Source organism: Macadamia integrifolia, chromosome 5 (assembly GCF_013358625.1).
Source record: "Macadamia integrifolia cultivar HAES 741 chromosome 5, SCU_Mint_v3, whole genome shotgun sequence".
Lineage (NCBI taxonomy): Eukaryota > Viridiplantae > Streptophyta > Magnoliopsida > Proteales > Proteaceae > Macadamia > Macadamia integrifolia.
The window spans coordinates 2,445,187-2,459,346 of NC_056561.1; the positions used below are offsets into that span (position 1 = coordinate 2,445,187).

A 14,160-nucleotide genomic window follows, 5' to 3' on the forward strand; every position below is an offset into this window, starting at 1 on the left:
GGGGAGAGTTAGGGAAAAAGAAGAATTTTCTCAACTATTTTGGTAGAACAATATGAGTTTACCAAATAAAGAAAAACTGTCACACATCTTTATTCTCTACCATGGATTATTTACCAAATATAACAAAAAAAAAGAAGATTATTTACTAAAAAAATTCAGATCGTGGGTAAGAGGAGAGTTAAGGAAAGAAGATTTTCTCAACTAAATTAAATTGAAGATAAACAATAAAAATTAGAAAAATCTAGATAAAAAATAAAAACGGCACCAAAATTTGAGAGTTTAAAAAAACAAAAATTGAAAAAAAGATTACAAAAGAGAAAGAGAATTTAAATAAAAATGAATGATAAAATAGTAATGGGAAAAAATTAGCCACGAAGTATAAATACATGCACTTATATAATATATATATATATATATATATCCGCGTTGCTCTTGATGCTGGTTTTCGTGTGTACGACACTAATTAAGGATCGACCTAGGAGTTCACCGGAATATACCAGGAAGATGGAGGAGGAGAAGGAGAAGGAGAAGGAGAAGGAGAAGGGTGATTCCACGATGCGAGAATAGTAGATCAAGATGGCCAGTTACGAACATCAAAGGCACTTGTGGTGCAAGAACTGGTCCGGGAGGGGATCGATCACGTACCGGAGAGGTTTAAGCAGCAGGTGCAGCAAGGGCTGCAAGACTACCTCCCAACATCATCATCATCATCCTCGTCAGTACTCCTACCGCCAGTGATCAACATGGTTGCCTTGCTCGTCCTCGACAACAGTGATGAGCAGCAGCAGCAGATTCGAGCTGAAGAGCTGGAGAGACTTGGCAGAGCAGCCAAAGAGTGTGTTTGTTCCTAGTCACCAACCATGGCATCTCTTCATCCCTTGTGACTTCTGTTATTGACGTGGTAAACAGCTTCTTCAGCCTTTCTTTCAAGCAAAAGAAGGAAAGTGTGGGTTGCTATGCAAACGTGGACAACATGGGCTACGGCCACAACTTTGTGAAATTAGAAGACTATCCTCTGGATTGGATAGACCGTCTCTCAATTAGAGTAGCTCCTCCTAATTACCACTACTGACACGACCACCCTACAAGCTCATCTTCTTCATGTTCGATGCCAACAACCACAGCACTTTAGGTTTAATTAAGTCCTTTTAATCATCATTTATTTGTTTCTATTATTTTTTGATTTGTTATTTCAAGAACAAAAATTACGAATAATCTTACTTACAATAGTACTTAGTGGTACTCATGACTGAAGTAAGTGATAATTTGACGCTTACAGTCGATCGATTGATCGGCTTTTGAAAGAAATTAATTTGATGAAATGTTAATTCATACATCTTCTTCGTCTCCCCAAACCCGTTAATCTAATTAATTGATTTCTATGATCTTAATGGATGTGGAGTGAGATGATGACTTGTATCAAGAGGGTTGCCAAAGATGTGCCACCTAAGGGAAGTGAAGTGGTGGTACGATGAGGTTCAAGTGGCTATCAAGACCAAAAAAAGATTGTTTTAAGACTTGGCAAAGGATTAAAGAAACATAAGTATTATGATACCAGAAATAGTGTAAGAAACGTTGTGAGGGTGGCTATGGCAAAGAAAGATAAGGATATCTATAACAACCTTAATAAGAAAGAAGGAAATGTATGTATACATATATATATATATATATATATAACACAAGAGAAAGAAAGAGTAAAAATTTCGACCAGATGAGTGTATCAAAAGTGACGATGGAAGAGTGTTGGTAAAACATAAGGACATTGTAAGAAGATGGGACAAGTATATTTGTGTCCTACTAAATGGAGATAGTTCGAGTATAAATGACCTAAATGATGGCTTTACTCAATAAGACTCCACATATCATAGACAAGTTCGAAAAGCTAGTGTGACAGAAGTTGAAGTGGTTTTGAGAAAGATGAAAGCAGGTAAGACTCCGATCCCAAATGAGATCCCAATAGAAGTGTAAAAGCCTCAGGAGTACGTTGGGTGGCTTGGTTAACGAGGTTATTTAATAAGATTTATGAACACAAGGAAGATGCTAGATGATTGGAAGAGAAGCATTGTTGTCACAGTCTTCAAAAATAAAGGGGATCTTCAGAGTTGTAATAGCTATGGAAGCATAATATTAGTGAGTCATACTATGAAATTGTGGGAGAAGGTCAGCGAAGCCCGCATAAGAAAAGAAACTCATATCTCGGAGAATCAATTTGGTTTTATGCCAGGTAGATCCACGACGGAGGCTATTTATCCTTTGAGGAGGCTCATGGAAAGTTATAGAGCCTACAAGAAGTATCTCCACATGATTTTTATTGACCTTGAAAAAACATATGACAGAGTCGCTAGAGATTTAGTCCAACATGTCCTAGCTAAGAGAGGGTTGTTGAGTACATATGTGGTTATAATTAAGGACATGTATGAGGGTGTGGTGACTAGTGTGAGATCTATGTGAGGCCAAAGCAAGGAATTCCCGATTACGATTGGGTTACATCAAGGATCAACCTTAAGCCCTTACCTGTTTACTCTTATCATGGATGAGTTAAACATGAACATTCTAGATGAGGTACCATGATGTATGCTCTTCGCCGATGACATCGTTTTAATGGATGCGAGTAAAGCATGGATTAACACTAAGTTGGAGCTATGGAGATCAACTTTAGAAACAATTGGTTTTAACATTAGTAGATTGAATATGGAATATATGATGTGTAACTTCAGTCATTCTATGATAGATAATCAAACAATGAAGATTGAGGAAAGGTAGATTTCGTAAAAGGACTACTTTAGATATCTTGGATCGATCATACATAAAAAAGGCGACATAGAAGATGATGATGTCTCTCAAAGAATTAAAGTGGGATGGATGAAGTGGAGAAGTGTGTCCGAAGTGTTGTGTGATCGATACTACCCGCAACTAAAGTAAGACAAGCACAAAAGAATGGATAGCAAAACTCTTTTTTTTTTTTTTTTGGGAGCTTAACGGCAGGGATCCGAGGTTGCCCAGGTCAATTCCTGAGGTACTGCTACAGGGCGAAACCTGTCTTTATCATACTGTGAGGCATGGCGACCTCCACTGATACAACTATTATTGCAAGTTGTTCTTCTCAGGAATTCAATAAAAGAAAAGGAAAAATATAAAACAAAGCAAACAAAGCACTCCGATTTACCAAAAGAAAGTAAAAAATAACATGGAACTGTCTCCCCGGCAACGGCACCAAAAACTTGTTTTTGATTTAAAATGTAACCGCAAGCGTACGGATCAGTGTAGCTACGGGTCGAACACAGGGAGAGCAGCCACTTTATTTTTTATTTATTTTAATAATACGAAAGTGAACTGATTAATGGTTGTGATCTAATTCTAATTACCGTCCTAAACATATGTATCTAAAATAACGTCCTAACCATCCGTCATCTAAGAATTTAAAGACGCAAGCCACGCAATTAAAATTAAATAAATAAATAATTGAAAATAAATAACCCACGCAATTAAAAAAATAAATAAATAAATAAAGGAAAAAAATACTGAAATAAAAATAAAGTAAAAGAAAATGGATAAAGCTAGAGAGAGACTCACAAGTAGGTTTCTCTACTTAGCCCGAGGGATGCATCATAATATGAGCTTCCCTACTTGACCAGAGAGTCACTCTTACAAAGGTTACTCTACTTGGCTTTAGGGAAAGGGAGACAATTAAAATAAAAGCAATAAATTGATGGTTCTATGGCTAGGAGGGGCAAAGCCAACACATACACTAGCCATGAACCTTGGGGGAAAGGAATAGCAATAATGTAACGACTGAAAATAAAAATCCTAAATTAAGAAAGAAAGGGTAGTCAGAAGAGGGAATGAGAGGGGGGAGAGAAAACTACTGAAAGAGCCTACTTACTTGAATCAATGCTTGAACTTGAAAAAAAATTGCTCCATGGCTCGTGATCTTGTCGCCTAGATCTAAGCCTAGAACTAACTTAAAAAATTACAACTCAATTGCATAAATCATAAACATAAAAAGAACTGAATAAAAATAAAAGAGTGCTTGCATTAATTGACATAAAAAAAAACTATTATAAAAGTGATTAAAGCAAAAATAGAGAAGAACTAAAACCAAAGAGTGAGAGAGGGAGAGAGAGAGCAACTAAAAAAAAACTAGAAGAAGAATGAATTATCTCCCCTCCTCTTACATAAGTTGTATTTATAGGGAATGGGGAGGTAGGGTAATAAATTTCTCTTTCCTAAAAGAGAGAAACCCACAATTGATTGTGAGATCTTTTGAGTCCAAAAGTGCTAAGATGGAGGAGAGAGAAGAGAGAAATAAATTTAGAGAAATTTTTTTTTGCTTATTTTATTTCCTTTTTTTTTCTAATTTATTTTTCTTCTTTTTCTCTCTCCTAGGGACGATTTTCTTCCTTCTTGCTTTATGTGATTTGGACAATCTTTTGGTGGATGATGATGTGGAGGAGAGAGAAGATTTGGACAATCTTTGTTTCTCCCCCTTTTTTTTTTCTTTCCTTTTTTTTTCTTCTCTTCTTGCTTCCACGATTTTCCTTGCTTCTAATTTGATGTGGAAATCCCCTCCATGCCCTTAGTGCTTTAAGTGAGTGAAAAGCAGAAAATCTTCAACAAAATTCTCTAAAAAAAACAACCATGAGATTTGAACTTGAGACCTCTTGGTGAGCAAGGGAATTTTGTACCATAGCTCACCAACTACACTAGGTAGTTGTTGTTACCAAAAACGAATCTTCAATCAATTAAAGATGTATTCCATCGATCCTTGTTGGTATTTGGAGTATTCTTTGTACCTTTGGGACAATTGCAAACGGGCTGGTTCTGCATCTCGGTTCAGTTCTGATCCATTATTCTTTTTCTGGCCCGAAAAGAATAATCATTTGTACGGGTGACCAAACGAATGTGTACTTTTAATTGAACATGTCCATCTTGCTCAGAATTTCGTCCTCTTCATAACCATGAAAGGAAATAGGACCTCTTTACGTGTAAAATTGAAGATATAGCGCCCGATAGTCCTTAAGGCCTTGAAAATATAAAACCTGCAAAAAGAGAGTAAAACCCAAGGTAGCTCCATTCTAAATATGTAAAATGCATGTTTTACTACCCTAGATTTCACACATAAATGTGCTCATCAGAATTTTTCCACACTTAGACATTGCTAGTCCTCGAGCAAAACAAAAAGAAAAAGAATAAAAACAAAAAACCTAACTCACTTTCGTAGGAATCACAGTTGCACTTAGCATGTGCAACAAGCCTTTAAACCCCTAGATCACCCCTAGTGGACGAGTTGTGTCTCCTGGGTATTAGTAGTGAATATACACCCAAAATTCAGAATAAACAAATCCCAACTTTGGCTAAAGGTAAGGCCCATACCGATCCGGAGCAAAGATAATTTCTCTTACAAGGGACCCCCACACTTGAACTTTTATTACCCTTTATCAATTCCAGGCACTAGCATATTTCTTAATTTGGAACTCACCTCGTCTCTTCCAAAACATCCTTATCTTAGGGCAAAACCACTTGTGAAGAAATAGGGAACCAATGACTAAGGTGTTGGAGTGTTTTTGACCAAACATGTTACCAAGCATTAATGACATTTGCACATTTTTTTTTTTGCTTAATAAACTCTATTCTACTCTACTACTTTTGGCCTGAATGACATGGTGGAGCAAACACTAGACACCCAAGTTACTATATAGCTTCGCTTTTTGCATATGCCCACAAAGGCAGTGATGCTAGAGTTACTTCAGAAATTTCCTCCCAAGGAATTTTGATCAAAACACCACGCTTCCTGAGGCGCAATGCCCTGTCTAGTTCCAAGGGAATCAACTCTTATTCTTCTTTATACCACATTTCACATTTCATTTAAAATTGTGCATTTGTCAACCCATGCCAAATTAAAAAGAAGGTCTCAACTCCAAATCAAAAGTACAAGGAACCCACAGACTTACATATGGTCCATCACCATAAAACAGGGGTCTCTTATTTTTAAAAAGAAAGTCCCATCTCAAGACACATGCTTGTTTCTTTCTTCTCAAAAGGGTTTTTATACGTTCAAAATGGGTACCTTAATCAAAAATTTTATTTTCATACATCAAGCAACCGAATGGTATGATCATTAGCCAAAAACCAAAGTAGGACTTCATCCTTAGCAAGCTCAAAAATAAAAAGAAAAACAAACAAAACAAAGTGAAAAAAAAAAAAAAAAACTGGTTTCCTTTCCCCACACTTAAGTCATGCAATGTCCTCAATGCATGGAAAGAATTAAAAGCAAAGACAATGCAAGGGGGTCATACCTGAATAAAAGTTAGTCATCAGTGTAAAGAGGTTCATGGAGATCCATGACCTCTTCACTACTAGTAGTGGGAAACTCGAGGAACGGTTTCAAACGCTGACCATTAACCTTCGAAATTATCCCTGTTTCTGGATTCAAAATCTCCACAGCCCCATGGGGATATACATTATGGACAATAAATGGGCCATCCCATCGGGATCTAAGCTTACCAGGAAAAAGATGCAATCGAGAGTTGTACAATAAGACCTTATCACTAATTGCAAAAGATTTGCGCAGAATGTACTTATCATGGAAAGCTTTGGTCTTTTCCTTGTAAATCCTAGAACTTTCATAGGCAGCATTCCTAAGTTCCTCCAACTCAGATAGTTGGAGCCTACGGTGAATTCCCGCATCAGACAAATCAAAGTTGAGCTTTTTGATGGCTCAAAAGGCCTTATGCTCCAACTCAACTGGTAAGTGACAAGCTTTTCCATACACCAAATGGTAGGGAGACTGACCAAGGTCGGTCTTGAATGCAGTCCGATGGGCCCACAAGGCATCACTGAGCCTAAGGGACCAATCCTTACGGTTGAGATTAACAGTTTTCTCTAAGATTTGTTTGATCTGCCTATTAGACACCTCCACTTGGCCACTAGTTTGGGGGTGATAAGGGGTAGATAACTTATGAGTGATCCCATACTTTTTCATTAAGGCCTCAAAAGGCCGATTACAAAAATGAGTACCCTTATCACTAATTATTGCACGTGGTGTACCAAAGCGGGAAAAAATGTTCTCTTTGAGAAACTGGACCACTACTTTGTGGTCATTAGTTTTACAAGGTATGACCTCTATCCATTTAGAAACATAATCAACGGCCAAAAGTATGTACAAATTCCTAAAGGAATTAGGGAATGGTCCCATAAAATCGATGCCCCAAACATCAAAGATCTCAACTACCAAAATAGGGTTGAGGGGCATCATATTCCTTTTATTGATACGGCCAAAAGACTGGTAGGCGGGGTAAGCCTTACAAAAATCAAAAGCATCTCTAAAAAGAGTGGACCAATAAAAATCGCATTGGAGAACCTTTGCGGCAGTCTTCTTAGGTCCAAAGTGTCCACCACATGCATGATCATGACAAAAAGAGAGAGTGGAATGTTGCTCATGATCAGGAACACATCGTTGGATAATCTGATCCGGACATATCTTAAACAAATAAGGATCATCCCCCAAAAAATGCTTAACTTGGGAATGAAACCTATACTTATCTTGGGTGGACCAGTGATCTAGAGTCACACCTGAAACTAAGAAGTTGACGATGTCAGCAAACCATGGTTCACTAGACATTGCAAATAATTGTTCATCTGGAAAGTTCTCGTTGACTGGAGAATCAACAGTCAAGGAATTGGGAAGCCAGGATAAATGGTCTGCAACTAGGTTTTCAACTCCTTTCTTATCCCTAATTTCTAAATCAAACTCTTGCAAAAGTAAAACCCACCTAATGAGACAGGCTTTGGCATCCTTCTTCTGAACTAGGTATCTGAGGGCAGAATGATCAGTATACACCACCACATGTGAACCAACTAAGTAAGACCGAAACTTTTCTAATGCAAACACAACAGCTAAAAATTCTTTTTCAGTGGTTGTATAATTGAGTTGTGCATCATTTAAGGTCCTACTAGCATAGTAAATGACAGTGGGAAACTTATTAATCTTTTGACCCAAAACTGCTCCTATGGCAAAATCCAAAGCATCATACATCAGTTCAAAAGGTTCAGTCCAAACAGCTGGTTGAACAATGGGTGCATTGGTCAACTCCTTCTTAAGTTGTTTGAAGGATTCTAAGCACTCTTTAAAAAACTCAAAAGTTTGATCTTTGGAAAGTAATGAGGTGAGAGGTCGGGCTAACTGACTAAAGTTCTTAATAAACCTTCTGTAGAAGCCTGCATGCCCTAGAAAGGACCGAACATCCTTAACAGATTGAGGAGGTGGTAAATTATCAATTAAATCCACTTTGGCTCTATCTATCTTAATTCCCTCCTTGGATATTACATGGCCTAAAACAATACCAGATTTAACCATAAAATGACATTTCTCCCAATTCAAAACCAAATTCTTAGATATGCATCTTTTCAAAACTAGGGAAAGATGATGAAGACATTCAGAATAGGAATTCCCATGAATTGAAAAGTCATCCATAAATACTTCTAAGAATTTTTTTACCATGTCAGAAAAAATGCTCATCATGCATCGTTGGAACGTAGCAGGGGCATTGCAAAGCCCAAAGGGCATACGCCTATAAGCAAATGTTCCATATGGACATGTAAAAGTGGTCTTATGTTGGTTCTCTAAACCAAATTCTTGGTGAGCAAGGAAATTTTGTACACCATAGCTCACCAACTACATTAGGTAGTTGTTGTTACAAAAAACGAATCTTCAATCACTTAAGGATGTGGTCCGTCGATCCTTGTTGGCATTTGGAGTATTCCTTGTACCTCTTAGACAATTGCAAACGGGCTGGTTCTGCATCTCGGTTCAGTTCTGATCCATTATTCTTTTTCTGACCCGAAAAGAATAATCACTTGTACGAGTGACCAAACGAATGTGTACTTTTAATTGAACACATCCATCTTTCTCAGAATTTTGTCCTCTTCGCAACCATGAAAAGAAATAGGACCTCTTTAAGTGTAAAATTGAAGATATAACGTCCAATAGTCCTTAAGGCCTTGAAAATATAAAACCTGCAAAAAGAGAGTAAAACCCAAGGTAGCTCCATTCTAAATATGTAAAATGCATGTTTTACTGCCCTAAATTTCACACATAAATATGCCCATTAGTCACACTCAAATGTTATTGTTCTCTAGCATGCTTTTCAAAGTACATATGTGAAATGACAAGATTTTATCTCCTTGAAAAAAAATATAAATGTTATAAGGAAAAAAAAACTTTATTTAAGAGACGAATGTTATTAAGTTTGTGCTTTCATTATAAATTTTCCTCTTAAGAGACTATCATTATTGAGTTTAGAAAGTAAAAAGTCATCTCCAAAGGGTAATCACATGTGTTGCTGCACAATCCCGCGTGTCCAAGATCCTGCAGAACAAAGGTTAGAGACTGGCCTGGAGAGAGCTTCGGGGTCAGGCTCCGATGGCAAAGTTAGATTCAGATATGCTTATTCTTGTGTAAGGGGTTTAATCGATTCAGAGTCTTACCTCCTTTCTCGGCCTAGCCCTCCTTATATAGGTAATAAAGGTCTTCCTCACCGGTCGAGAGGTGCTGGCATATAGACGTGTGTCCTCATCTTACTAGGGAGATCTTCTTTTGTCGTGGTCAAGCTGGCTGAGATCACAACGGTTAACTTAACCAGGGTTGGCCATCACAACCGCTAACTTGACCATGGTAGGATCCCCTAACAGTTAACTTGACCATGGTGGGATTCTCCAACGGCTAACTCGATCATGATAGAACCAAGAGTCAAGCAAACCGCCCAACTCCGATTAATTTCCCTGGTCTTAGTTTAGGTCGATTACAGGCGCTCGGACCTTTAAGGGGGTAGGTCGGATGCTCGGGAACCTTCATTGATGATCGGAGAGGTTGGTTCACACCTATGCTTATGCTGATCGGGCTTGAGAACGACTACCTGACCATTGACCAATCAACAATGTGTATACATATGGTATATCAAGGTGTATAAGATTTTTTTTTTTTTGAAAAAACTTGTATGAGTTTTTACTACTCAGTAAAGCAATTATAAATGTTTGATTAGTTTTTTTTTTTTGTTAATGAATGTTTGATTATTACCTGAAAACGATTGAGGGATTATAAAATTCCGAGTTGTTCTTGATTAGTGCATACGTAGACAAGAAACCAACCACTCTAGATCTATTATGTCATCATATTCTCTCCCCTCTCTCTCTCTCTCTCTCTCTCTCTCTCTCTCTCTCTTATCTAATTTGTATTTTGCATCTTTGATTACCCAAAGTTTATGGGCAAAAATGGTTGAAAAAGTTTTATCACCCTCTTAGGTTGGAGTCCACATTTTCCGCCGTAAGCAGTGAGATATGATGAGCATAGGACAATTGAGAATATTTGGACACACACCTAAAGAGGCTCTCCGCGGCCGCAGACGATTTTCACACCTTAGGTTGCTGACCAGCGTCAATATCAGTCACTGTGTGGATGTGGGGCATGCGGCTGAATAAGCCCTCCCAAATATGAATTTCTAGCCAACAAGCGGGAAGCTGTCCTTCCTCCTTTGCACCTCTCTCTCCTCAAGACTATCTCCTACTTCAACTTTGGCTGTCTCCCATGCCAAGCACTAACAGAAAGTCTAGCAGAGGACAAATCATCTCTCTTCTTGCCGTGAAAGAGTATTGGCTTGGTGGACCAAAAGAAAAGAAGAACAAGAAAGCTCAAAGTTTATAATCAGATACAGAAAACAACAGGAATGAATAGGAACGAGTGCAGATTGCAGAAGCTGAACTTCGAATAAAAAAAGACTAATGAACCACAGAAGTCAAGCCTATATATATATATATATATATATATGTACATTTCTCGACTCACAAATCTTTCCTCACCTTATTTGATTATTTTATTGTAATTTAAGATTCATACTTCAGAGGAATGTCGAACAAAGGTGCGCAGAGCAGACTGAAGAAGTAAAGTAACGTCCTCTTTTCTTCAGTCCAAAGGCGAGGGAGACCAGTACAGACAACGAATCCCATGTCATTTCATATTTCGTCAAGATTCAGGTGCCTTGGAAGATGTTTTCGAAGCTCTGTTGCTCCTTTGACTCATTCAAATGTTGAATAACAATGAGTTACTGTGAAGGTGAGATGGGCATATATTTGCTCCTCTTCTTCTTCTTATATTGCAAACTGAAGTATCTGTCTTGTCTGTCAGTGATTGTGCACAAATGGGTATCAAAGAAATTTCATGGTTCTTCCTCTCTGTTCTGTTTCATTGCTTCTCTTTCAAAACCCTTCTTTCTAATGGAGCTAGCACCATCACTGCTGGTGAATCTATTTCTGGAGACCAGACCATTATCTCTGAACCAGATGGGAACTTCGAGTTGGGCTTTTTCTCTCCAGGTAATAAATCTCAGAATTACTACGTTGGCATATGGTATAGAAAGATCTCAGAAAGGACAATTGTTTGGGAAGCAAACAGAGATAAACCCATCTCTGATAAGTCTTCTTCACAACTAAAACTCCTAGAGGATGGCAATCTAGTTCTCCTCGACTCAACCAAAGCCAGTATTTGGTCTACGAATTTGACCTCCATCACCTTGAACTCTACGGAGGCAGCGCTTCTTGACTCTGGAAATCTGGTTTTGAGACAGAAGCTAAACTCCTCTGCTTTCATTTGGCAGAGTTTTGATCACCAAACTAATACTTGGTTACCTGGTGGGAAGCTTGGGCTGAATAAACTCACCAATACTTCACAGATGCTTACTTCATGGAAGAATTCAGAGGATCCTGCTATGGGTATCTTCTCTTGTGAGCTAGACCCCTCTGGAAGCAGTCAGTATTTCCTATTGTGGAATAGCTCTCAAAGCTACTGGACTAGTGGCTCTTGGAATGGGCATATTTTCAGCTTAGTTCCTGAAATGGAGAATAACAATTACTTTTACTATAGTTATGTATCAAACCAGAACGAGAGCTATTTCACTTATAATGTATATAATACTTCTTTGATCTCTAGATTTGTGATAGATTTGACGGGGCAGGTCAAGCAATTTTTATGGCTGGATGGTGTTGGGTGGGATTTATTTTGGTCTCAACCAAGACTGGTATGCGATGTTTATGCTCTCTGTGGGCCTTTCGGTACCTGCAATGGGAAAGATTTGCCCTTCTGTGAATGCTTGCAAGGTTTTAAACCACGCTCAACAAAAAATTATTACAATCTGAGTGATTGGTCTGGTGGTTGTGTGAGGAGAACCCCTCTGCTTTGTGGAAACAATGTTTCTACAAACAGGGAAAAAGATGGATTCTTGCAGATGCCCAATATGAGATTGCCCCTACATCCACAGTCTTTGGAGGTTGAGAATGTCCAAGCATGTGAATTGGCTTGCCTGAATAACTGTTCTTGCACTGCTTATGCGTATGATGGTGGGTGTTCAATATGGGAAGGAGATCTCTTGAATGTTGAACTACTCTCACAAGGTAACAGTGGTGGAGGAAATCTATATCTCAAACTTTCGGCTTCCGAGCTTTCAAATTTGAGAGGTAAGAAGAAGGGATCAGTTATAGGTACAATTGTTGGTGTTATTGCAGGGGTTGTACTGCTCTTGGGATCTGTTTTGGTACTATTCTGGTGGTTGTGGAGAAGAAATGTGTTTGGACCTTCAAATCAAATTGATGGTTCTTTGGTTCAGTTTTCATATAGAAACTTACAAATTGCAACCAAGAACTTCTCCAAACAGATAGGAAGAGGAGGATTTGGTTCTGTCTTTAAAGGGACATTGCCTGATTTGACTGTTATAGCTGTGAAGAAACTTGAAGGGCTCAGTCAAGGAGAGAAGCAGTTCCGATCTGAAGTAAGCACGATTGGGATGATTCAGCACATTAACCTCGTTCGTCTCTGCGGGTTCTGCTGTCAAGGTACGAAGAGGATACTGGTCTATGATTTTATGCCAAACGGCTCTTTAGATTCCCATCTATTTCATGACAAAAAGGACTATGAGATTTTAGATTGGAAAAAAAGGTACCAAATTGCCCTTGGAACAGCAAGAGGACTAGCCTATCTACATGAGAAGTGCAGAGACTGCATCATACATTGTGATGTCAAGCCTGAGAACATTCTTTTAGATGCTGAATTCTGTCCCAAGGTGGCAGACTTTGGCATGGCAAAGCTTGTTGGCAGGGAATTTAGTCGGGTGTTGACAAGCATGAAAGGGACCATTGGATACCTTGCACCAGAGTGGATTTCGGGTGTGGCAATCACAGCCAAAGCTGATGTTTACAGCTATGGTATGATGCTCTTTGAGCTTATATCAGGGAGAAGAAACTCCGATCAATGTGGGGATGGGAAATTTAGATACTTTCCTACTTGGGCAGCAAGAAAAATCAATGAAAATGAAGAAATCCTTAGTCTCTTGGACTGCAGGTTAGACGGTTATGCTGATCATGCAGAAGTCACTAGAGCTTGTAAAGTTGCTTGTTGGTGCATCCAAGATGATGAAGCTCATAGGCCATCGATGGGGCTAGTGTTACAGATGCTTGAAGGGGTAATGGATGTTAAACCACCTCCGCTTTCCAGAACTCTTCAATCTTCTGTGGATATCCATGAAGATTCTTTTGAGTCTTCATCAAATTGGGGTTTGCGAACAACTACTTCCCAGGCCAAGTGCACTACGGAGTCAACAATATCTATGACATGAATAGGCTGAAGCTGAGATGGGAGTTGTTCTTAAGCAGTTCACACAATGGTGTGAGAGCATGGTATATTCTGCAGTTCAACAGAACCTATAGCTATAGTTTCAAATAATCTTGTATCCTATTCACAATTTGTATCTATGTTCATTTATGTCGTTAGCTGCAAATGGTTTCTAGTAATAAGAGTTAACAACATTAGTGAGTTTTGCATCAATCATCCCATTGCTTTTCATTTCTTCTTTAGTTTTGCATCAAGCATCCCATTGCTTTTCATTTCTTCTTTTGGGGCTTCTTTTCCCAATGTGTACAAAAAATTCTTTCCTCTGCCTTAACTGTTACTAGATATCTCATTAATAGATTGATTGGAGTTGTACTGTGCATGGTGTGATAGTTCTTAACACCATAGACCACCATAGAATAGAAAAATTCACTCAGTCCAATTCAGTTCAAAGCTTTGACAGCTTGTTTTCCGTGAAAGCCCACTGCCCTGGTAACACCACTAAGGTT

At 38.5% G+C, this 14,160-nt stretch overlaps 1 protein-coding gene across 1 annotated transcript; it reads left to right on the forward strand.

Moving 5' to 3' along the window:
* Positions 1 to 10,968: 10,968 nt before the first annotated feature.
* On the forward strand, positions 10,969 to 13,867 carry LOC122077803 (G-type lectin S-receptor-like serine/threonine-protein kinase At2g19130). The gene has a single exon (XM_042643675.1). It carries the CDS (start codon positions 11,193 to 11,195, stop codon positions 13,656 to 13,658), a length of 2,466 nt encoding a protein of 821 aa, XP_042499609.1. The 5' UTR covers positions 10,969 to 11,192; the 3' UTR covers positions 13,659 to 13,867.
* Positions 13,868 to 14,160: the final 293 nt, after the last annotated feature.

What these genes read in the sequence shown, in the direction of transcription:
- LOC122077803 (XM_042643675.1), top strand. Translation starts at nt 11,193, where the DNA reads ATGGGTATCAAAGAAATTTCATGGTTCTTCCTCTCTGTTCTGTTTCAT.